The sequence below is a fragment of the Lonchura striata genome, chromosome 8, assembly GCF_046129695.1.
Source record: "Lonchura striata isolate bLonStr1 chromosome 8, bLonStr1.mat, whole genome shotgun sequence".
NCBI classification, from domain to species: domain Eukaryota; kingdom Metazoa; phylum Chordata; class Aves; order Passeriformes; family Estrildidae; genus Lonchura; species Lonchura striata.
Genome location: NC_134610.1, coordinates 23,163,464 through 23,187,053, shown reverse-complemented (window position 1 = coordinate 23,187,053; position 23,590 = coordinate 23,163,464). Strand labels below are relative to the sequence as shown.

At 40.5% G+C, this 23,590-nt stretch overlaps 1 protein-coding gene across 31 annotated transcripts in view; it reads left to right on the top strand.

Annotated features, from left to right (window-relative positions):
* The window catches only part of TTN (titin), a 239,112-nt gene that overhangs the window by 59,684 nt on the left and 155,838 nt on the right, over positions 1–23,590 (top strand). For 21 of the 31 annotated variants that reach the window (XM_077785076.1, XM_077785079.1, XM_077785072.1 and 18 more), the window contains 21 exons: positions 4,629–4,910; positions 5,512–5,790; positions 5,899–6,180; positions 6,694–6,972; positions 7,098–7,385; positions 7,591–7,869; positions 7,967–8,245; positions 8,342–8,620; positions 8,721–9,008; positions 9,146–9,433; positions 17,595–17,876; positions 18,141–18,419; positions 18,530–18,811; positions 18,931–19,209; positions 19,691–19,978; positions 20,128–20,406; positions 20,493–20,771; positions 20,867–21,145; positions 21,667–21,954; positions 22,108–22,395; positions 22,897–23,187. The exons of 2 other annotated variants lie outside the window; for them this stretch is intronic. In XM_077785076.1, coding sequence (XP_077641202.1) covers positions 4,629–4,910; positions 5,512–5,790; positions 5,899–6,180; positions 6,694–6,972; positions 7,098–7,385; positions 7,591–7,869; positions 7,967–8,245; positions 8,342–8,620; positions 8,721–9,008; positions 9,146–9,433; positions 17,595–17,876; positions 18,141–18,419; positions 18,530–18,811; positions 18,931–19,209; positions 19,691–19,978; positions 20,128–20,406; positions 20,493–20,771; positions 20,867–21,145; positions 21,667–21,954; positions 22,108–22,395; positions 22,897–23,187 — 5,937 coding nt within the window. Of the gene's footprint in view, positions 1–97; positions 377–491; positions 771–861; positions 1,141–1,259; positions 1,548–1,646; positions 1,926–2,087; positions 2,370–2,490; positions 2,770–2,911; positions 3,191–3,284; positions 3,564–3,673; positions 3,962–4,143; positions 4,423–4,628; positions 4,911–5,511; positions 5,791–5,898; positions 6,181–6,693; positions 6,973–7,097; positions 7,386–7,590; positions 7,870–7,966; positions 8,246–8,341; positions 8,621–8,720; positions 9,009–9,145; positions 9,434–10,270; positions 10,553–11,272; positions 11,552–11,666; positions 11,949–12,096; positions 12,376–12,502; positions 12,791–13,013; positions 13,293–13,396; positions 13,676–13,752; positions 14,032–14,173; positions 14,462–14,623; positions 14,912–17,594; positions 17,877–18,140; positions 18,420–18,529; positions 18,812–18,930; positions 19,210–19,690; positions 19,979–20,127; positions 20,407–20,492; positions 20,772–20,866; positions 21,146–21,666; positions 21,955–22,107; positions 22,396–22,896; positions 23,188–23,590 lie in introns of all 31 variants that reach the window. 8 more of the 31 variants (XM_077785096.1, XM_077785095.1, XM_077785099.1 and 5 more) reach the window with 7 other exon arrangements.

The window sequence follows — 23,590 nt, the reverse complement described above, 5'->3', positions numbered from 1 at the left end:
CATCCAGCCACATAGTTTGTATCTTTAGACTCAGTACAGTGGTACCAGCTTCAAAAGTGTCATTAATGCAAATTGCACTTTCTTTTTTACACTGTAGAGTCACCTTATTTTAGCAAGGAGTTTCAATCCATGGAAGTCTTGAAGGATTCTGATGTGGTTTTGGAGTGTGAGGTGCTTGGCACACCTCCCTTTGAAGTGTTCTGGGTGAAAGATGATAAACCCGTGCGGAGCAGTAAGAAGCACAGAATAAGCATTGAGAAATCTTTGATTAGCCTCCATGTTTTCAGGTTTGATGCTTCTGATGTTGGGGAGTATCAATGTAGAGTAACAAACGATGTTGGGAGCTGCCTCTGCCATTCAGAGGTCACGCTGAAAGGTTAGTGCAAGGTGCAGAACATCATTAGCATGCTCTTATCCCGGTGTGGTTTTCCATGCCACACTGTTTGTTATACACCAGACTTGTACTTACATAACCACTTTCTTCCTGCCAGAGCCTCCGCAGTTTTTGAAGAAGATAGAAAACATTAGTTCACTTCGAGGGGGAACAGTTGTGTTTCAGGCTGCTATTAAAGGTTCCTTGCCCATCACTGTGTCCTGGTTGAAAGACAATGATGAAGTGATTGAAGACAACAATATCAAAATGACCTTTGTGAACAATGTTGCCACTCTTATGGTGAGATCTATTGAGCTGAAACATGATGGGAAATATTTCTGTCAGGCTAAAAATGAGGCAGGAATTCAGAGGTGTTCTGCTCTGCTGACTGTCAAAGGTTGGTCTTACCCTGAAGGCTTGCAATGATCTGGGATTCTCTTGTGATTTTTACAGAGGTACTTAACACTCTATCTCCTTGTTTACAACAGAACCTGCTACAATTGTGGACAAGGCTGTGTCAATAGATGTGACTGAGGGAGACCCAGCAACCTTGCAGTGTAAATTTTCAGGAACAAAACCTATTACAGCCAAATGGTTCAAAGATGGCAAGGAACTGACATTGGGCCCAAAATACAAGATCAGTGTTACAGATACCGTCTCAGTCTTAAAGGTGCTTTATGCAGATAAGAAAGATAGTGGAGAATACATTTTTGAGGTTCAAAATGACGTTGGGAGCAGTAGCTGTTCTGCCAGCATTAATGTCCTAGGTGTGTATGGGCTTTCTCTTACTAGTGCTTTTAGATACCAAATATTTTCTCCTGAGCTGACATGTGCCACAACTGTAGTTGAATTTTTATATTTCCTCTTTTTACTCTGTTTTGGATAGATCTCATTATACCACCTAAATTCACGAAAAAACTCAAGAAAATGGACAGCATTAAGGGGTCTTTTGTCCACCTGGAGTGCATAGTGTCTGGTTCACATCCTATAAGTATTCAGTGGTATAAGGATGGCCAAGAAATAACAGCAAGTGAAAAGCACAAATACTCTTTCCATGATAATACTGCATTTCTGGAAATAAATAAATTGGAAGGCACAGACAGTGGCTCTTACACTTGTGAAGCAACAAATAAAGCAGGAAGCAGCCAATGCAGCGGGTTCTTAACAGTAAAAGGTTTGAGTTCCTTCTTTTTCTTCTGTTAGGTTTCTCATGCATAGTTTTGGATTTCCCCATCTCAGAGTAATCTCCTTTTTTCCTTTTTGCATGTTATAGAGCCACCATATTTTGTGGAAAAACCCCAGTCTCAAGAGGTTGTGCCCAATGCTAGGGTTCAGTTCAAAGCACTGGTGAAAGGGTCTACTCCTCTGCAGATAAAGTGGTTTAAAGACAGCCAGGAGCTCCTGTCTGGAGCCAGTCGATCTGTCTGGAAGGATGACTCTTCTAGTGTTCTGGAGCTCTTCTCAGCTAGGACAGCTGATTCTGGGAGCTACACTTGTCAGATAAGCAATGACGTGGGGACTGCAACCTGCAAAGCAACTCTGTTTGTAAAAGGTGTGCAATCCAATCTTCTACTTTTTTGGTTCTGATTTTTCTGTGCAGTTTTGGTGGGAGGGGGAAGAAGCCTTTTAGCCTTTTTTTTTTCTTTAAAGTCTGGGGTTTTTTTATTCCTACCTTGAATATTATAAAGCCTCAACTTCTCTGTCCATCTTCTAGAGCCCCCCAGATTTATTCAGATGCCAACTTCTGTAGTAGCTTTGCGTGAAGGACAGTCCACCACTTTTGAGTGCCGGGTAGTAGGCACGCCAGAGATCCACATTACATGGTACCTGGATGGGAATGAAGTGACTGACCAAGCTAAGTACGGCATCTCCTTCATAGATGGTTTAGCCACTTTGAGAGTCACTCAAGCCAGAGTGGCAGATAGTGGGATTTATGTTTGTGAAGCCCACAATGATGCAGGCAGTGAGAGCTGCAGCGTCGAGCTGAAAGTAAAAGGTTGGTTTTGAACATCTTGTCATCTCTGTCACATATCTGGGGTGAGGAAGTAGGAAACACTTCTTCTCCCCTCAAAACTATTTGAGGTTATTATCTACTTTCCCTCCATTCTTCTTCATAGAGCCTCCAACCTTTGTTCAGGAGTTGCGTCCCACCGAAGTAGTGAAGGGTTCAGAGGCCACACTAGAGTGTGAGGTGACTGGTACCCCTCCATTTGAGGTGAAGTGGCTGAAGAACAATAAGGAGATGTTCAGCAGCAAGAAATACACCATCTCCACCAAAGAATCAGTATTTACTCTTAATGTGACTAACTGTGACATCTCGGATGTTGGTGAATATCAGTGTATTATATCAAATGAAGGTGGGAGCTGTTCTTGCAGCACAAGACTCAGCTTAAAAGGTCAGTCCTGTAGGAAACACACCTCAAACATTATATGCCCCAGCTGAAGTGTAGAAAGTGGGATTACTTTATATGATCTCTCTTTCTCCTCTTCCCTTTCCATGACTTCTCTTCTGAACAACAAACAAAACACACACCACAGAACCACCATCCTTCGTCAAGAAGCTGGAGAACGTCACTAGCATTTTGAAAGGTGATGCATTCCTTCAGTGTGTCGTAGCAGGTGCTCAACCCCTATCCGTGTCATGGATAAAAGATGAGAAAATACTAGAAGATGACAAGCACCACCACATTACCTTTGAGAACAGGGTGGCCACACTGAAGCTTACTAATGTTGACCTCAGCCACAGAGGGAGATACACCTGTCAGGCAAAGAATGAATCTGGTGTGGAGAAGTGTTTTGCTTTGCTTTTTGTACAAGGTGTGTACAAGGTGTAACCTTCATGAGCACTTGGAAAGTCAGTTCCCTATCTATGTAGCTAACTGCTGTAATTTTTATACTTTTTATACCTCAGAGCCTGCACAGATCATAGAAAAGGCCAAATCACTTAAAGTCACTGAAAAAGACCCCGTGACTTTGGAGTGTACTGTGGCTGGGACACCAGAGCTCCGGATAAGATGGTACAAAGATGGCAAGCAGCTCCTGCCCAGTAGATACTACACAATGAGCTTTGAAAACAATGTGGCCAGTTTCAGGATTGAACCTGTATCAAAGGAGGATAGTGGCACATACAGTTTTAAGGTTGAAAATGACTTCGGAAGTAGCACCTGTGAAGCTGTTCTGACTGTGCTAGGTTTGTATTGCCAATCTATCAAGGAGGGAATGAAAAATAATCTCCATGAAACATAAGTGAGAAGTTAACTAGTATGTTTTTGCTATTTTTTTTTTTTTTGTGTTGGGCAGATCAATCAATTCCTCCTGTATTTATCAAAAAGCTAACCAAAAAGGATACCATTCTGGGATCTTCTATCCAAATGGAGTGTAAAGTCTCTGGGTCACTCCCAATTGTTGCAAAATGGTTTAAGGATGGAAAAGAGATAACTGACAGTGCAAAATATAGAAGCCTGTGCCATGAGAACACTATGTCACTCGAGATTGCTAACCTAGAGCTGGCAGACAGTGCAAATTACACATGCAGTGTCTCTAATGTTGCTGGAAATGATTCTTGCAGTGCTGTCCTGACTGTGAAAGGTTTGAAACTCTTCTACTACTTCTTATCTATGATAGATTCTGGGAAAATATCTTAAATCTTATGCTAACACTCTTATACGTCTTAATGTTAACACTGAAAAATTGGTCTCTGTGCTTGTCTCACTGATTTTCTTCATTCTTAGATTTCTGATGTAATTGTGTCTTTTTCTTAAAAACTGCAGAGCCACCAAGCTTCTTAGTAAAACCTGAAAGCCAGCAAGCTATACCAGATTCCACAGTGGAGTTTAAGGCCACACTGAAAGGAACACCACCCTTTACAGTAAAGTGGTTCAAAGAAGACTTAGAACTTGTATCTGGTCCAACTTGTTTCATTGGGATTGAAGGTTCAACTGGGTTCTTAACCCTCTATTCAGTGGATTCTTCTAGGAGTGGGCACTACACCTGCCATGTTTCCAATGACGTTGGCAGTGACTCTTGCACTACAACACTGTTAGTAACAGGTGTGCACTCTTTCTTGTTGCGTTGTTATCTTTTTGTCTCCTTCTTCTCTTTGTTTTTGACGAGCCCACCTTGGTGATCTTTGATATACTGCCAAGTGAATTCCCTGCCCTGTGTCTGCAACCCACCGTTGTTTAGTTCTTTTTCCACCATTTTCTCTCCAGTATTAGTTCAGACCTTCCTGACCCCACTTTTTTTGGTTTTTTAGAACCCCCCAAGTTTGCTAAGAAGCTAGAGGCAACAAAAGTAGTCAAGCAGGGTGACTCAGCCCGGCTTGAGTGCAAAGTAAGTGGATCTCCAGAGATGAAAGTAGTGTGGTTCAGAAATGACCATGAAATTGTTGCCAGTGAAAAATTCCGGACATCATTCATTGACTCTGTGGCGGTGCTTGAAATGAATCATCTCAGTACTGATGAGAGTGGTGACTACATCTGTGAAGCTCACAACCCTGCCGGGAAGGCCAGCTGTAGCACCAAAGTCACAGTGAAAGGTTAGCTGTCCTCTTGTTTTCCAACTGCATCCTTTTTTTTCCTCTGGTGGCTTTATACCTTAGAAATACACAGGAACATGAGATTAATTTATTTCAGGACTGCCCTGTTCTTCATGTCATGTTTGTTTCTTGATTCCCCCGATCTTCTCTGCCAGTATCTAAACAAGAGAGATGATGTTTTTAATGCAGATGTGTACTAAGTTCTATTATTTTCCCCCAGTTCTATAATTTTAGTATCCAAGACTATTCATAGTGAGAATTGCTATATTAAGAAGCTGGAATATGAAGAGAAAGAATAGACACAAACTGACTAGTGTCAGTTTTACACCCTGTATGGGAGATTACTACCAGCTAAATGAGACCTGTACCCTCTCTGCCAAAGGTCACCCCTCTGTCTACCTTTTCTAAAGGGGATCTACGGGCTCTTAATACTCACATTTGTGCAAGCTCATGTCATACTGTGCCCAGAAAAAGAGGGAAGTCTTGCCCATTCTGTAGATATTTTCAGCAGTCCCATTTTCCAGAAGCTGGTATCTGTAGACTCTTTGTTGATCAAAGAGCTTCAGACTACTTTCTAAATGCTCCTTTCTTTCCTTGTTAGAACCTCCTGTCTTTAGCAGGAAGCCTTCTCCAGTAGACATTGTCAGAGGATCTGAGGTTAGCCTGGAATGTGAGATTTCAGGAACACCTCCATTTGATGTTGCCTGGTACAAAGACAGGAGACAAATCCGCAGTAGTAAGAAGTACAAGGTTACAGCCAAAAACTACCACACGAGTGTTCGCATTCTTAATGTCGAAGCTGCAGATGTTGGTGAATATCAGTGCAAAGCACAGAACGATGTAGGAAGTGATACTTGTATTTGCACTGTGAAGCTGAAAGGTAAAGTACTGGTACATGTGTCTTCTGCAGTGCTCCCATGGGCGCTGCACTACTCTTCCTTGCAGAAACACTGTGAGTATTTACTATAACTGCGTATTTTTTCTTCAGAACCACCAAAATTCTTGACTAAAATAAACAGCATGACTGTTGTGGTTGGTGAACCAGTAGAGTTACAAGCAAGAGTGGAGGGCTCCCAGCCAATTTCTGTTCAGTGGCTTAAAGACAAAGAGGAAATTATCAGAGAGAGTGAAAACACGAAGATCACATTTGTGGAAAATATTGCAACTTTGCAATTTGTGTGCACAGAGATAAGCAGTGCTGGAAAATACACCTGTCAAATCAGAAATGATGCTGGAAGTCGCGAGTGTATGGCTACCTTAACTATTCTAGGTGGGTGAAAAGCACAAATTCATGGAAGTTTCTTTTTAAAGTTAGAAACCTGGCTATTTAGTACCAGCTGTATATTTTGCTTATGCCTCTGAGTTCAAAACAGACAAAACAGAGAATCCTTCTCTCCTCAACAAGCAGAAGTCGGGTTCCATATTTCCAGTAGTCCAGCAACAGAGTTGAAAGGAACCAGTCTGAATTTCTGTCATGTCTTTTGCTCATGCCTGCTCAGAGAGGGAGATTAAAATATTTTATACTTTAAATTAAAATATACTTTAAAATTATTTAAGATATTTAAAATATTTTTATTTAGTTTTGGAAAACATCTGAAATTTGCAGTTTAGAGTAACAGAAAGGTTGGGAAAAAACAGCTATAAAAAGCTCCACACCCCAACAAATCAAAATTTCCATAGTATCAGATGTGATACTCATAGCATCTCATAGTGCTATAATACTTACAGCTGATACTTATAAAACCCTGTTTTAACCATTTATATTACCCATCTCTCCTTCCAGAGCCTGCAGTCATTGTAGAGAAAGCAGAGCCAATGAAAGTTACTATAGGAGATGCCTGTACTTTGGAATGCAAAGTAGCAGGCACACCACAGCTTTCCACTGGGTGGTTCAAAGATGGCAAAGAATTGACCAGCAGCCAAAAATACAGAATCACTTTCCTCAATAATGTATCTACACTTAAAATTATGGACGCAGAAAAGGAAGATGGTGGATTGTACACTTTTGCTGTGCAAAATGATGTGGGGAAAAGCAGTTGTACAGCATCGGTTGATGTTTTAGGTTCGTTGTGTACCTTATCTTCTACCTTTTACAAAAGCCTTTTTTTTTGGCCATTCTCTGTCCTTTATTCAATTCCTTTACTCATTTTCTCTCTAACCATGAATTTATTATATTTTCTTATGCAGACCGAATCATTCCTCCTTCTTTCACAAGAAAACTAAAGGAAATCCCTTGTGTTCTGGGTTCCTCAGCACTTCTGGAATGTAAAGTGTCAGGTTCACCTCCTATTTCTGTTGCCTGGTTCCAAAATGGACTTAAGCTAGTCAGTGGAGAAAAACATCAAATGTCCTTTTCAGATAACCTATGTATTTTAGAAGTTAATTCATTGAGCCACTCAGATACTGGCACTTACACCTGCAAAGCTACCAACACAGCTGGCTCAGATGAATGCAGCGCTGTATTGACTGTACAAGGTGGGTATATGATGGTCAGGAAGCTCTCTGAGCTACTCTTTTCTCTTTCTCTCTTGAAATTATCTGCAGTATTTGTTAATATTCTTGGCGAAAATTATTGACAGAAAAATAAAAATTTTGCTCTTTATCTTCAGTAGGTGTGTGGAAATACCAAAGCTATGCTGCAGCAATTTGTCTTATCTATCTTTTTCTTTTGTATATTTAGAACCACCTTCTTTTGAGAGGACCCCAGAGCCTCTGGATGTATTGCCAGGCACAAGCATCACTTTCACATGTGTTGTCAGAGGAACCCCTCCTTTTAAGGTTAACTGGTTTAGAGGGGCCAATGAACTTGTGCCAGGGGACAAATGCAACATCTACGTGGAGGAGTCCGTTGTGGAGCTTGAGTTATTTGATGTAACTCCTCCCCAAAGCGGAGAGTACACTTGTCTAGTGACTAATGATGCTGGCAGGGTAAATTGTACAACACACCTCACAGTAAAAGGTTTGTAAAGATGATGTCTCTCCACTTACCTTAACTTATTGTTTCCTTCTCTCCATTTGGCATGTTGTGCTCAACATTTGTGATTTACTTTCATTAGAGCCAGCTGTCTTTGTAAAGAAACTGAGTGATCAGTATGTGGAACCTGGCAAGCCCATCATCCTAGAGGGCACTTACACAGGCAGCCTGCCCATCTCTGTGACATGGAAGAAAAATGGCCAGACCATCACACAATCTCAGAAGTGTAGCATCACCACCACAGAGAAATCCTGCATCCTAGAAATACTTGACAGCACCAAAGAAGATGCAGGAGAATACACTTGCCATGTTGAAAATGAGGCAGGAAGAGATGTTTGTGAGGCTGTAGTCTCTACCCTAGGTGTGTGTTTGCTTCTTTTCCTTGCCTTTTTTCCAAGTGTATGCTTTCCAAAACCTGGCACACAATAAGCCTGTCTAATTGCTTCTCTTTTTTTAGAACCTCCCTACTTTGTTACACATTTGGAATCTCTTGAGGTGTCAGTTGGGTCTTACACAACATTGCAATGCCATGTTGCTGGAACACCAGAAATTACTGTGTCTTGGTACAAAGGTGATACAAAACTCAGGTCTACTCCTGAGTATAAAGTGTTCTTTAAAGACAATGTTGCTACACTTATCTTCAACAAAGTGGCTAGCAGCGACAGTGGAGAATATATCTGCAAGGCAGAAAACAGTGTAGGAACTGCATCTACAAAGGCTCTCTTAACAGTTCAAGGTGATGATTTTATATTAGCTTGCTAAAACTCTTTTTGGCTTACAAAACTATAAAAGGTTGCTTCCTGGCATGTATTTATCCTTTACTTGCTTTCTTCCAGAACGCAAACAACCACCTTCCTTTGCAAGAAAATTAAAGGACCTCGAGCACCCTGCTGGTTTACCCCTTAAGCTTATGTGTCGTCTCAATGGCTCGGAGCCCATTACTGTCACTTGGCACAAAGATGGCGTGCTGCTAAAGGATGACCACAGTGTGCACACATCCTTTGTAGATAATGTTGCAGTGCTGCAACTGGTGCGAACTGAGATAAATCATACTGGGCAATACTCCTGCACAGCCACCAATTCTGTGGGCACTGCCACCTCAAGCGCTAGGCTCACAGTGGCAGGTGTGTTTGTTGTCTTATAAAACTTTTACTTGGATCACAGGTCCCTCCCTCTTATTTTATGCATGCAATGGTATCTATGTGTGGGATTAGCTTTTTTTCTGAGGTATGAGTATTACATAGCTTTCTTGTATTTCTAGAACCCAAGCAAGCACCTGTCTTCGACATCAAACCAGAATCTATTGATGTGCCTTTTGGAGAAAGTGCTGATTTTGAATGCCATGTTACGGGAGCCCAGCCAATACACATAACGTGGTCCAAGGATGGTCGGGAGATCCGAACTGGAGGAAATTTCAATATTACATTCACAGCCAATACAGCTCACCTTCGAGTGCTCAGAGTGGGTAAAGGAGACTCTGGCCAATATACTTGCCAGGCTAGTAATGAAGCTGGGAAAGACTTCTGCTCAGCCCAACTCAGTGTCAAAGGTATTAAGTCACCTTTGTTTGTGCATTTTCTTTTTCTTGGGTAAAGAGATCTCTTTGATCTTCTACCATTTATAGTTTAGAAATATACAGAAAGTAGCTTTCCAGACTGCAGACATAAATCATGTAATGACCTCCCATCATACTGTGTAACTGCAGAAGTCTTATGTGACTGCAAAATCTCAAAGGAGAAAGGTAATGTGTGAACCTGTTTGTACGGAGAGTTGCACTCACACTGCTTTTTACTTTAATAACTATAGTCACTGTGGTATAGTCACTCATAGCAATTGCTACCTTGCATTTGTTGGCCTGAATAGGTGACTCTTTCAAATTTGCTAAAGATGTCAGTTGGAGTTCTGAATTGTTGATTTAATCTACACTATGAATCACCTAATTTCTTAATGCAGAAATATACTTTAGAGATGTCTAAGCAAGTGAAACAATCCCTACCGTGTTTCCGTTGCTCTCAGGGATGAAGGGCTTGTCAAATCTTTCATGTTGGCCTGGGAACTCTGTTACTTGTTACCACTCAAAGGTAATCACAAAATTTCAATAGAGTGGAGAAACCATTCTTTGTGTATCTTTTACGGCTTCAACTGTCTGATGCAGCAGGGTCCAAAGCTGGCAGAACAGTTTTAGTTGATGTCTTTGTCTTCTTTTCTTCATCTTCTGTATTCCCTTGAGAGAAAACTCTGGTTGGGGATACAGCCAACTTTGGTAACAATTTTATTTTTGTGCTGTAATACTCTTGTGCCTCTGTAGAACTCTTGCTCAGTGCTGTAGATTTCACATGGCAAACAGGTAGGTTGTCATTCTCTACATACTTATTCTGTTCTGCAGAACCTCCCAAGTTCATCAAGAAGCCTGAAGCTTTGCGGTTCGTGAAGCAGGGGGACACAGTTCAGCTTGAATGTAAAATCAGTGGCACACCAGAGATCAGAATCGTGTGGTACAAAAACGATCAGGCACTCCAGGCAAGCGACAGGCTGCACATGTCCTTTGTAGACTCCGTGGCAATGCTGACCATCTTGGGTGCCACTGCTGAAGATGCTGGGGATTACATCTGTGAAGCCCACAACTCTGCAGGCACAGCCAGCTGCAGCACTTCAGTCACAGTGAAAGGTTAGCTCACAGCTCCATACTCCACCAGAATCCCTGGCTGCCAGGCCTGCTCCCAGCTGCACTGCTGCTGCAGCAGCTGGTGCCTGCTGGGCCAGTGTCTCTCCAGCTGCTCTTGCATTTAAATGCTGATGTGTTTAAGCAGCAGAGATCAGGCAGGAAATAGTGGCGAGTCTTCAGCACTGTGCAGTCATTCCCTCGTCTCCCCATTTAAGTCAGTTGCAGGATGAACAAGGCAAGCTTTTCAGATCACAATGGAAGCAAGGACTAGGTAGAACACCAGCCATGGTGAGGAAGCTGGGAATACTTTTCAGCCATCCCTCCATCTCCTTTTTATACACAGTTATACTGACAGGAATGAAATTTAAGAAGGAAGAGGAGGCTGTGTAGCTGAGCTTCACTGACTGTAGCTTTCATGACTAGAAAGAGCCGGGGGAAAGATGGGAACTAAGATGGAATGTCACCCTAGAGGGCATGGAGAGTGGCTTTTGGGGAAGGATACTGAGCACTGATTCCAAACAGGTGCAGAAGTATCACATTTTCTGCCCTTTGGACTCTGAGTGCTGGGATTATTTTAGAGGTGAGGCCACATTTTTAAAAGCTAAATATGTGTTTACAATATAAGCGTAGGCTCCCTTCCTGAATATGTTGCTTCCTGCTACTATCCAGAAACCCACTCAGAGAAGGAAGCTCACACGTTATGATGCTATTCTTTTTTTATAGAACCACCTGTTTTTAGCAAGGTGCCAAGCCCTGTGGACACTCTTAAAGGCTCAGATGTTATCCTTCAGTGCGAGATAGCAGGGACCCCACCCTTTGAGGTGGCTTGGTTCAAGGACCGGAGGCAGGTCAGGAGCAGCAAGAAGTTCAAGGTGACAGCAAAGCACTCTATTGCCAGTCTTCATATTCTCAATTTGGAATCTCAAGATACTGGAGAATATCAATGCAAAGCTATGAATGAGGTGGGAAGCGACACTTGCACCTGCCCAGTGAAATTCAAAGGTTTGTATGCTAGAGGATCAACATCACTGCCCTCTTCTCTTGATCTCCTGGCTGTCGCTCTTCCAAGCAAGCATGTATGATTAACTGTCCTCTGCCTCCTTGTTTTTGCTATCAGAACCTCCACGATTTGCAAAGAAGCTGAGTGACACAGCAATCTTCATCGGGGAGCCAACAGCCCTGCAGGCAGTAGTGGAAGGATCCCCACCAATTTCTGTTGTCTGGCTCAAGGATAAGGGTGAAGTTATTAGGGAGAGTGAAAATGTTCAAATGTGGTTTATGGACAACATTGCAACTCTTGAGATTGCCAGTGCAGAGGGAACTGACGTTGGAAAGTACATCTGTCAGATCAAAAATGACGCTGGCATGCGGGAGTGCTCTGCCTTTTTACAGGTCCTAGGTGGGTATAGCCTACTCCACTATAGGTACTGTGTCTTAAAGCTTGCACAGCTGGCTCTGCCAGCCTTTGTCTTCTGCTTACACTCTGTGCTCACACGTTTGTGGGTAGATTTCTCTGTGATACACAGACCCCTCCCTTCCTATTTCAGAACCAGCAGTCATCTTAGAGAAGACTGAGCCGATCACAGTAATGGCTGGCAATCCTTTTACCTTGGAGTGCAAAGTAGGAGGAACACCTGAGCTTATCACCAAGTGGTACAAAGATGGCAGAGAGCTAAAGAGTGACCGCAAATACCAAATTACCTTTTTCAACAATATATCCACTTTAAAGGTCTTTTCTGCAGACAGGGGAGACAGGGGCTTGTATACTTTTGAGGTGCACAATGAAGTGGGGGACAGCAGCTGCACTTCTTCAGTTGATGTTTCAGGTCAGCTCTATGTCTTTATTGTTCATTCTTGTCTTTAAAGAAAGCTTTTAATTTTTTTTTCCCTTTTCTTTCCCTTGAAAGAAACCTCAACACTTGTCTTCCTGTTCTTCTGCCCTGTCCTACTTAGATCGCCTCGTTGCTCCTTCATTTTCAAGAAAACTAAAGGAGACAAATGGCGTGCTGGGATCCTCTGTGCTGTTGGAGTGCAAAGTGTCTGGCACAGCTCCCATATCTGTGTCTTGGTTTCAAGATGGGAATGAGATTGTTAGTGGAGAAAAATACGAAATCTCATTCTTGGATAATGTTTGTGCTTTGAAGTTGAATGCCCTGGATGTCACAGATACAGGGTCATATACATGTGTGGCAGCCAACGTGGCTGGATCTGATGAATGCAGTGCTTTCTTGACTGTACAAGGTCAGTGGAAGGATACTGCCATGCCTTCAACAAAATTCTTCCCTCTTCTCTTTCTTTTCTCTGGTTTCCCATGGTTTCTTTTTCTTGGTTTGTTTGGTTTGGGTTTTTTCCCATGGTTTCTTTTATTTTTTTCTTTTTGACTCAAACCTGCTCATTTTCCTCCCCACAGAGGCCCTCCTATTAACATCTTTCTCCCTCTTTCACTTCTTTGCATGATCCTTAGAACCACCTTCTTTTGTGAAGACACCTGATCCCCAGGAAGTTTTGCCTGGATCAAATGTGACATTCACCAGCTACATCAAGGGCAGTACTCCCTTCAAAGTGACCTGGTTCCGAGGCATCAGGGAGCTGGTGCCAGACAGCAATTGCTCCATCTCTCTCCATGAGTCTGTGGCACAGCTGCAGCTGTACAACGTGGAGCCAGGCCACAGTGGGGACTATGCCTGTGTGGTCACAAATGATGCTGGCAGTGCCTCATGTACAACACAGCTCTTTGTGAAAGGTGTGTTTGGGTGTGTGCATGAATGCACAGTTATCTTCATTCACTCCCTGCCTGCATCTCTTCCACATCTGTCCCTCTTACTATTGATTCATACCTCCCCACAGAGCCTGCAGTCTTTGTGAAGAAATTAAGTGATTTCAGTGTGGAGCAGGGGAAGTCCATTGTGCTAGAAAGCAGCTACATTGGCACCCCTCCCATCTCTGTCACTTGGAAAAGAAATGGGATGCCCATTGCTCAGTCTCAACGCTGCACTGTTACAACTACTGAAAAATCTGGCATTCTTGAAATCTTCAACAGCACAAAGAGCGATGAAGGCGAATATACCTGTGAGGTGGCAAATGAGGCGGGTGGGGATGTTTGCCACAGCCTGGTCTCCATCTTAGGTATTCCTCGCCCCTGATCCCCCTAATGCACCCCAGTGATGCTCTACCTCTGCTCACCACGTTCTCTCCTTCCCTAGAACCACCTTATTTTGTCACGCACCTGGACCGTGTGGAGGTGAAGGTTGGCGAGCCCTTGACCTTAAAATGCCAGATTGGCGGTTCACCAGAAATCAAGGTGTCCTGGTACAAAGATGACACCAAGCTCAGATCAACACAGGCTTACAAAATGCATTTCAAGAACAATGTGGCAACACTGGCATTCTCTGCTGTAGAGGATAGTAACATCGGAGAATATATCTGCAGAGCAGAAAATAGCATCGGCTTTGCCACCTCCACAGCTTTGCTTGTTGTTAAAGGTGATGGGCCAAGAGCCACTCTTTTGTGGGGTAGTTTGTAGGAACTCTTCATTGACTAAAGAAAGGGGGTTTTATTAATTTCAAAAATGATTAATTCTAGGTTGGCTTCTTACTGATAGTAGTGATTATTATTATTTTGCAGAACGTCAGCTTCCCCCTACATTCACCAGGAAGCTTAAAGATATTCAGGAGGTGGTTGGTGCCCCAGTGACATTTGACTGCCGCATAACTGGCTCAGAGCCTATCCAGGTGTCTTGGTACAAGGATGGGGCTCTCTTGAGTGACACTGATAACATGCAATCAGCCTTCTTAAATAATGTTGCGACTTTACAGATCTTAGAAACTAGTATGGATTACTGTGGCCAGTATACTTGCTCAGCCCAAAATGCTCTGGGGACTGCCTCTTCCAGTGCCAAACTTCTCCTTACAGGTTTGTAGACCACACTTTTAATTAAAATCTTTTGTATGTCTTTGCTCTTTTACTTCTCCACCCTTTTTCCCACTCCACCCATTGTATGGTGGCCAGGGACAATGGGCATGGCGTGGTGAGACAGGCTTGGTGGTGAGCTCTGCCATGCTTTCCTCTTTGCAGAACACCTACAACCTCCCTTCTTTGACATCAAGCTGGTATCTATCGATGTGGTACTAGGGGAAAGTGCAACCTTTAAGTGCCACATGACTGGTTCTGCTCCCATGAGGATTACTTGGAGCAGAGACAACCGAGAGATTCGTCCAGGTGGCAACTACAAAATGACACTGGTGGAAAACACGGCCAGCTTGACAGTCCTAAAAGTTGGTAAAGGGGATGCTGGACTCTACACATGTACTGCCAGCAACAGTGTTGGAAAGGATGCGTGCGCAGCCCAGCTGGCTGTACAAGGTATTGCTGTTGGCTCTAGTGTTTATGAGGTTTTCTTTGCAAGGCAGACACCTGGAAAACACATTCTGTCCTGAATGCAGACATGTGTGCGACTAACAATTTTTACAAGAGGTTACTCTGAGATGTCTTATTTCATTTAAATGTTATTGTAATACTTAAATACTTATATTTCTTCTGCTTTGGTATAGAACCTCACTTTTCTTATCAAAGGTATCCTTCCATTGAAACATTAACTCTTATTACCTTGTTGTGCCTTTTTGAATGGTTCTGTTGGACAGCAAAATCTGTCTTTCTAAAGTCTTTCTCCAGCAGTGACAGTCACTAGGTTGCCCAGGGGAATGGAAGGAAACTGAGAGAAATGCAATCCACTTATGAGACTTAGAAGTATTTTTACTGCATGTGCAACTCCTGCAAATAGCTTTGCTCTTTCACAGACTGAGAGTATTGAAAATTGCTCTTCTAAGCAGCAAAACTGGGAGATTTGAGAGCAGATTTGGGGACAAATATCCATTCCACCCAACACTCCACCTCTCCTTATAGTGTGTGGATCTAAAAGTAAAATCTAAATTTATGAATGGCTCATACTGTCTTGGTGCAAGTGACACATGTATATTAGTGCAATTTCCTCAATGTAGGTGGAAATATATTTATAGCTGTTCTGGATGTTTCAATTTGACTGGTTTTATAAGAGAAGAAATGTAACATACACTGCTTAGATTATGTCCGAGTTAAAAGGTCTCTGTTGCCTTAGCATTTTCCCCTTTTTTCTTTTTTTTTTTCTTATTTCTCTGTATGAATTTGGAGAACAAAGAGGGGGGAAAATATTTCAAGAGTAAATCCTTTTACTCTCTAAGACAAATAACACCGAAAATGGAGTGACTAGTAGCAAAATTCTATATTAATTATTTGTCAAATGTTTTATATTTATCAGGTTTTTTTCAGACATAAACATTTTTATTGGTGGGGGTGGAAAGAGTGTGTACCTGGATCCAGTAATAAGTAGGGCTGCTGTATTATGTAGCTTGACTTCCAAAATGCATTGAAAAATTGTAGCGAGAAATCCAACCTAAAGATCTAAAATTTCTTTCCACCACAATAATTATTTATTATTAATTATATCATTGATAATATCTTTATTTGAACACAGTTACCATTCATTAAATTATCTCAGCTGACCATATATTATTTTTTATTCTTCTAATCTTTCTTTGTAAAATCTTGAGGAGTTTTTTCAGTAATATTATTTTATTTTTTGATCCTGAATTTACTGGCACATTTTTAGTGTAAGCATTCTTTAGAATTTGTACAGATTACCCAGGGCTGTAAAATTAGTGATGCTGATTGTTTTCAACAAATTTCTATAGAACTGGAAAGGGTGCTTTTTGGGTGCATTGACTTGCATGTGTTTAATGTGAGCATATGTTGTCTCACTTCTATGACATACAGCTTTTTGTTTGTAGAATTAAGATCTTTCTTTTAATTGACCTTGAAAAAAATCACAGCTTTTTATTAACTTTTTCACTCTATCATCTAATGTTCCCAATCTGTAGTTTTAATAATTGCTTTATGTTCTAGGACTGCTTTACATTGTAAATATATACCTTACTAACGTGCATACCCTCATTTTTTGAAAGGAGTGGAATCAGTGTGACTACTCAGCAACTGTTAGTATGTAGATAGATAATCAACTCTTTCTCAAAGTGAAATCTGATAGTAAATTGCTAAGGTTCCAAGAGTCCTCATGTTACCAAATCATCATTTCTATTTTTAGAAACTCAGGAAGTTTTGTTTCTAGCAGCACAGGATGTTCTGAAACTGTATCACAGGTCGAAGGAATCCAAAATTAATTCGATATTCTTCCTACACTTTTCAGTCAGGCAAAGAGGCACTTCATCCTATTTTGTTTGTTGTGCCCACATTACCACCTCTTGGTTTTACTAGTTATAACTTTGATCTGTGAGCATTCAGTCTTGTGATTCTAAACATCTAAATGGTACTTTTGATGAAAAGTATCAAACTTCCACTCCTTTCTCCTCCTTATGGAACAAAATGTAACCATCTGTTTTACTTTTCAATTACAAGATATTTAACACCAATGTCTATAATAACAGCCATCTCATAATTCTCCTCAGCATGATTATTTCTAAGCTTTTTTGTTTGCTACCTGAGTTCCTTAACTTTGATTCCTTATGTGCAACTTTATGTTTGGTTTTGCAATAAATGTGTGAGGGGTTATAATGCAGATACATTCATTGACTACATTAATTATTAATCACAGGATATAAAGCAATTGCTATAATACTCAATGTAAATGTTTCTAATAACACTTTTTGGCTGAAGAGTTGGCTTCTTGCATTTGCATCAGGTATTTTGATTACACATATATAACAAGAGCATATTTTGTAAAGAAATCAACTATCAACTAATCTTTAATGAATACATGCAAGGAGAGGTACAGTGTGTCAGTAAACTAATGAGAAACTCACTGAAATGCATAGAAAACTTGTTTTCTTCTTAATCTGGATTTTGGACCAACTTGAAATCATCTAAAAAAATTAATAGAAATTGCAAAATCATAATTTTTGCCTAAGTCCCTAAATTTTACAGTTTCAGTTACACACATCCCTGCTTATTCAAACAATTAGTGCAGTTTAAAGCATCATCTCTCCTTTTGGCTTTCCAGAACCACCAAGGTTTATTAAGAAATTAGACTCCTCAAAACTTGTGAAACAGCACGATTCCACAACGTATGAATGCAAAATAGGTGGATCTCCAGAAATCAGAGTCACCTGGTACAAAGGTGAAACTGAAATCCATCCCAGTGAAAAATACAGAATGTCCTTTGTGGATTCAGTGGCAGTCATTGAAATGCACAACCTCAGTGTTGAAGACAGTGGTGACTACACTTGTGAAGCTCAGAATCCAGCGGGTAGTGCAAGCACCAGTACTACACTGAGAGTAAAAGGTCAGAATCTCAGCTCTTTCCTTCTCTTTCTAACATTGTGTCCTCCTTTAGGAAAAACTCTTAAACCCCACTTTCTTTTATCAGAGAGGCCAAAACCTGCCTGAGTAGATGGCAAATCTTTTGTCTGTTTTTGATCTCTTTGGCAGCTCTTTCTTATCTATTGTCTTTGCTATTTAGCATCAGAAGAGTTACTTCAATCTTCTGTCTTCTTTAATATCTTTTGCTTAAATAACACAAACGATGACTCCTTTTTCTTTTTTCCAGCACCTCCTATTTTTACCAAGAAGCCCCATCCAGTTGAGACCTTGAAAGGGTCTGATATTCATCTGGAGTGTGAGCTTCAGGGCACTCCTCCATTCCAGATTTCATGGTATAAAGACAAACGAGAAATTCGGAGCAGCAAGAAGTATAAGGTCATGTCTGAGAACTACATAGCTAGTCTTCACATTCTCAGTGTGGATACTGCTGATGTTGGTGAATATCACTGTAAGGCTGTAAATGATGTGGGAAGTGACTCCTGTATTGGCTCTGTAACACTAAGAGGTTTGTACAAAGATTGTCATCTTCTTGGCATTTCTTTGTTCCTGAAATTTTTCTCCTACTTTTCCACCTCTGGCAGGGTTTTTTACTGTTGAATATCTTCTCTTCAATAGCACCACCAACCTTTGTGAAGAAGCTGAGTGATCTCACTGTCGTAGTTGGGGAGTCGATTGAACTGCAGGCTGCAGTACAAGGATCACAGCCCATTTCTGTTCTGTGGTTAAAAGACAAAGGGGAAATAATCAGAGAAAGTGATAATCTTTGGATCTCCTACTCAGAAAACATTGCAACTATGCAGATTGGAAATGCAGAACCAACCAATGCTGGGAAATACATTTGTCAGATAAAAAATGATGCTGGAGTTCAGGAATGCTTTGCCATGCTGAAAGTGCTAGGTTGGTAGTATGAGATAAAAAACACAGTGTTTTTTAACATGCTTTGAAATTTAAAATTTTATCATAATAATAGCTATTTCGTTGTTCTAAAAATTTTTCTGACTTGCATTTCATTGCAGAACCTGCAGTCATTGTAGAGAAGCCAGGCCCAGTTAAAGTTACAGCTGGAGACTCTTGTACTCTGGAATGCACAGTAGATGGCACACCAGAGCTTACTGCTAGGTGGTTTAAGGATGGTAATGAACTGTCCACTGATCATAAATATAAAATCAGCTTCTTCAATAAAGTGTCTGGGCTTAAGATCCTCAATGCAACACTAGAAGACAGTGGAGAATATACTTTTGAGGTGAAAAACAGTGTTGGCAAAAGCAGCTGCACAGCTTCAGTGCACGTTTCAGGTTAGTTGACTACTCTTTCTGAGTCACCTTGGACCCTTTAGTTCCTTTACAAATCCTTCAGATAGCACAGTGGTTATTGTGATTGGCAACCTAAGAGAGTTGCATAATCTTAAGAGTACTTGGTATGCCACTTTGATAGGCATCAAGAATAGATGTCTACCTAAAATCTGAGGGGCAGGAACTATTGAAAGGACTTGATTTCTTCAAGTCCTTTTGTTATCTTGGACACCTGGTGCAATATTGTTGCTTATGAAAAAGAATGGAAAAAACAGAAGGTGTTCCTCAAAGATTATGGATGAAAGTTCCAGCATATCCTAAACCATTGACTATTTTTCAAATACTTAGATGTTTCAGAATATATTGCCAAAGCAGATACAGCAAAAGATCATCAATTTTATTATGCACAGAGAAATTCCTGCATTTAAGAACCCTCTGTGGTAAATTCTATATATATTTTTTTTTTATTTTGAAACAAATCCAGATCGTATTATACCTCCTTCTTTCACAAGAAAACTTAAAGAAACTTATGGCCAGCTGGGTTCTTCTGCTGTACTGGAGTGCAAAGTTTATGGGTCACCGCCCATTCTTGTTTCCTGGTTTCATGATGGACAAGAGATTACCAGCGGAGAGAAGTATCAGGCTACTCTTACAGACAATACCTGTTCTCTGAAACTGAATGGACTTCAGGAGTCTGATATGGGAACTTATTTGTGCACAGCTACTAATGCAGCTGGGTCTGATGAATGCAGCGCATTTTTGAGTGTTATAGGTCAGTATAAGTAAGAAGCCAGAATCAGACGGTCCAAATTTATTTTCAGAAAGATGTAATTTTTTCTTTGTTGAATACTTCTGATTACTGTGATCTTCAAAAGAAGCTCAAATGTACTTCTTTTCTGTCTGTTTTATTTGTGTGCTTAGAATCACCATCTTTTGTGAAGAAACCTGAACCACTGGATGTTTTATCTGGGGCAAACATAACCTTTACTAGTATTGTTAAAGGTTCCCCTCCATTGGAAGTTAAATGGTTCAGAGGCAGTGTTGAGCTAGTACCAGGACCCAGATGCAATATCACCTTGCAAGATTCAGTTGCAGAACTGGAGCTGTTTGATGTACATCCACTTGAGAGTGGAGACTACACCTGCCAGGTCTCTAATGAGGCAGGGAAAATTTCTTGCACAACACATCTTTTTGTCAAAGGTTTGTCCAGACTACTGCTTCTTATACTTCTTAAAGATGACCTCTTGACTTTATTTAATTTGTTTTCTTCCTGTTGTTCATTATAGAACCAGCCAAATTTGTGAAGAAGGTGAATGATTTAAGTGTAGAGAAAGGGAAAAATTTAATCTTGGAATGCACATATATGGGTACTCCACCGATTTCAGTGACATGGAAGAAAAATGGAGTGAAAATAATGCACTCTGAAAAGTGTAGCATCACCACTACAGACACATCTGCCATACTGGAAATCCCTAACAGCAAACTAGAAGATCAGGGGCAATATTCTTGTCATATTGAAAATGATTCTGGGAAAGATACTTGTCATGGTACAATCACAATACTAGGTGCGTCAAGCCAGCAGCACTTCAACAAGTGTTATTTGTACTAATGGTCATCATGCAATATCTTTTTATGTTAATGGTGTGTCTTTGTCCTTCAGAACCACCTTACTTCATTAGATCCTTGGAGCCAGTGCAGGTGACTGTTGGGGATTCTGCATCCTTACAGTGCCAGGTGGCTGGAACACCAGAAATGATTGTGTCATGGTACAAAGGTGATACAAAGCTGAGAGGAACTGCTACTGTGAAAATGCACTTTAGGAACCAAATTGCTACTCTGGTTTTCAGCCAGGTAGACAGTAGTGACAGTGGGGAGTACATCTGCAAAGTAGAAAACTCTGTTGGGGAAGCTTCTTCATCATCTTTGCTTACAGTTCAAGGTGAATATTTCAATTTTAAATATAGGGAAATGGCCTATTTTTCTTAAGTATGCTTTGCTATTTCAAAAAACAATTGCCTCTCCGTCGTAAAACACTTTACTGTTTCTTGATGTGTAAGATACCCTGTGGTACTTTCTACTAACAAAAGCCTACCAGTAAAGGCTAGAATTGTATTTCAATTAAAATACAGCACTTACTGACCACTGCTCTTTTGTGGCGCTACAAGCCTCTGTATCTTCCGTCCCTATTCAGGATATTTCTTTGATTGTTTTCAGTATTTGCAGTCCTGAGGCTCATTGGGTCTAAGATAAAAAAAATAGTGACATCTCTTCCTGCAACCATATGCACAGGGCTCTTTACAAGTTCAAAATAAATTATATGCTAAACAATATTTTTAATTGGAAGTTACGAGCAAAAATCCACCATACTCTACAGCATATTGGTCAGTGATTATTAGTGAGTACAGCGAAAGATGCATGTCTTCTGGAAGACTTCACTGTACAATGCTTGTTCTCTTACAGAGCGTAAACTTCCTCCTTCTTTTACACGGAAATTAAGAGATATTCATGAAACCGTTGGCTTACCAGTCGTGTTTGATTGTGGCATTGCTGGCTCAGAACCCATCGAAGTATCTTGGTTTAAAGATGGTGTGCGTGTAAAAGAGGACTACAATGTTCACACGTCCTTTGTAGATAATGTAGCAACTCTCCAGATTTTGAAGACAGATAGGAGCCTTATTGGGCAATACACCTGCACAGCTGTCAATGCTATTGGGACTGCTTCTTCTAGTGGCAGGCTTGTCCTTACAGGTTGGTGGGCTGTGAAATATTTAATGGAAATGTCTTAAAACTGAGTTTTGCTTTATATATGGATTTAATACTGTACAAAAGATTTTTATTTCACACAGTTTTAAAGTACATTGAGATTTTTAAGTGATGTTTTTTATTTCTTTCACTCTTCAGAAGGGAAGACTCCTCCATTCTTTGACATCCCACTTACACCTGTGGATGGCATTATTGGAGAAAGTGCTGATTTTGAGTGTCACGTTTCTGGAACACAGCCTATTAGAGTCACTTGGGCAAAAGATGACCAAGAAATTAGAACAGGAAAGAACTATCAGATCAGTTATGTGGACAACACAGCCCATCTGACTATATTGAGAGTTGACAGGGGAGATTCTGGAAGATATACATGCTATGCTAGCAATGAAGTTGGAAAAGACTCTTGCACAGCTCAACTGGCTGTTAAAGGTATTGAATAGAGAATGCATTGTGTTTACATTTTTCTTCCTTCAGTTACAAAGGAAGTTTGACTTATTACTGCAAGATAACTTTGAGAAAACTTTTGAGATGCAGCCTGAGAGTGCCTATGTGGACATACCTATGAATCTTTTAAGTGAGTTAGGAAGGGTCACTAACAGCAATGGGAAGATAAATAAAACATATTCTTTGGCCTACTTTCTCAATAGGCTCTAGCCTATTTCTTTCTTAAGAAATTGAAAAAAAACTCTTTGGGTTATTTAAATGGTGTATGACTTAATGTAAGAGAGATTTTTTTCAAACAGGAAAATACAGTGACAATGACTGTAAGAGCAAGGCTCATGCTGTTTATCTTAGCATAATTTCACTTTAAAAATATGTCCAGCTTAAATGAGAGTAAATATCAATTCCCCAATGTTCAAATTTTTCTTGAAGCATTTTTAGGATTTTTAATCTCAAGATCGATTCATGGAATTTATATTCTTTTTACAGAACGAAAAACTCCTCCTACTTTTACTAAGAAACTGTCTGAAGCAGTAGAAGAAACAGAAGGGAATGAACTTAAACTTGAGGGTCGTGTTTCTGGCTCTCAGCCTTTGACTGTTGCTTGGTATAAAAATAATCAGGAAGTCCATTCAAGTGCTCACTGTGAACTATCTTTCAAAAACAATACCTTGCTTTTGCATATAAAGACTGTAGAGCAATCAGATGCTGGTTTATACACCTGTAAAGTGTCCAATGAAGCAGGAAGCGTGTTGAGTACATCTTCTGTTGTTATCAGAGGTTGGTTGAAGTCTTGTTTTTCTTTGCTTCCTGCATAAAAACAATATCTGTGTTTTATTTAGTTGCAAGTATATAGCTTCCCTCTTATGAGCTGGTTTTATTTACCTTAACAGCAGTGATTTGTCCAGAGATGGACATAAACCACAAAATTAAGAAATTCTTTTATTTGTGTGACTATTTTTTTTCAAGGAGAAACTTCTTTTTCACTACTTGCTATGACTTATTTAAAGTAAGCATTGAAATCTCTGTTGAATTTTTCATCATTCTCTTTATGTGCAGTAACAGGGGGTTTGTGCAATGAAATCTAAGCTTAGGCAGTGTTGACACTGCATTGTGGTAGCATGACACTTTGTCATAATAGTCTTGAAGGAAATTTCAGGTTTATTTCTTTAAGATTTTATAT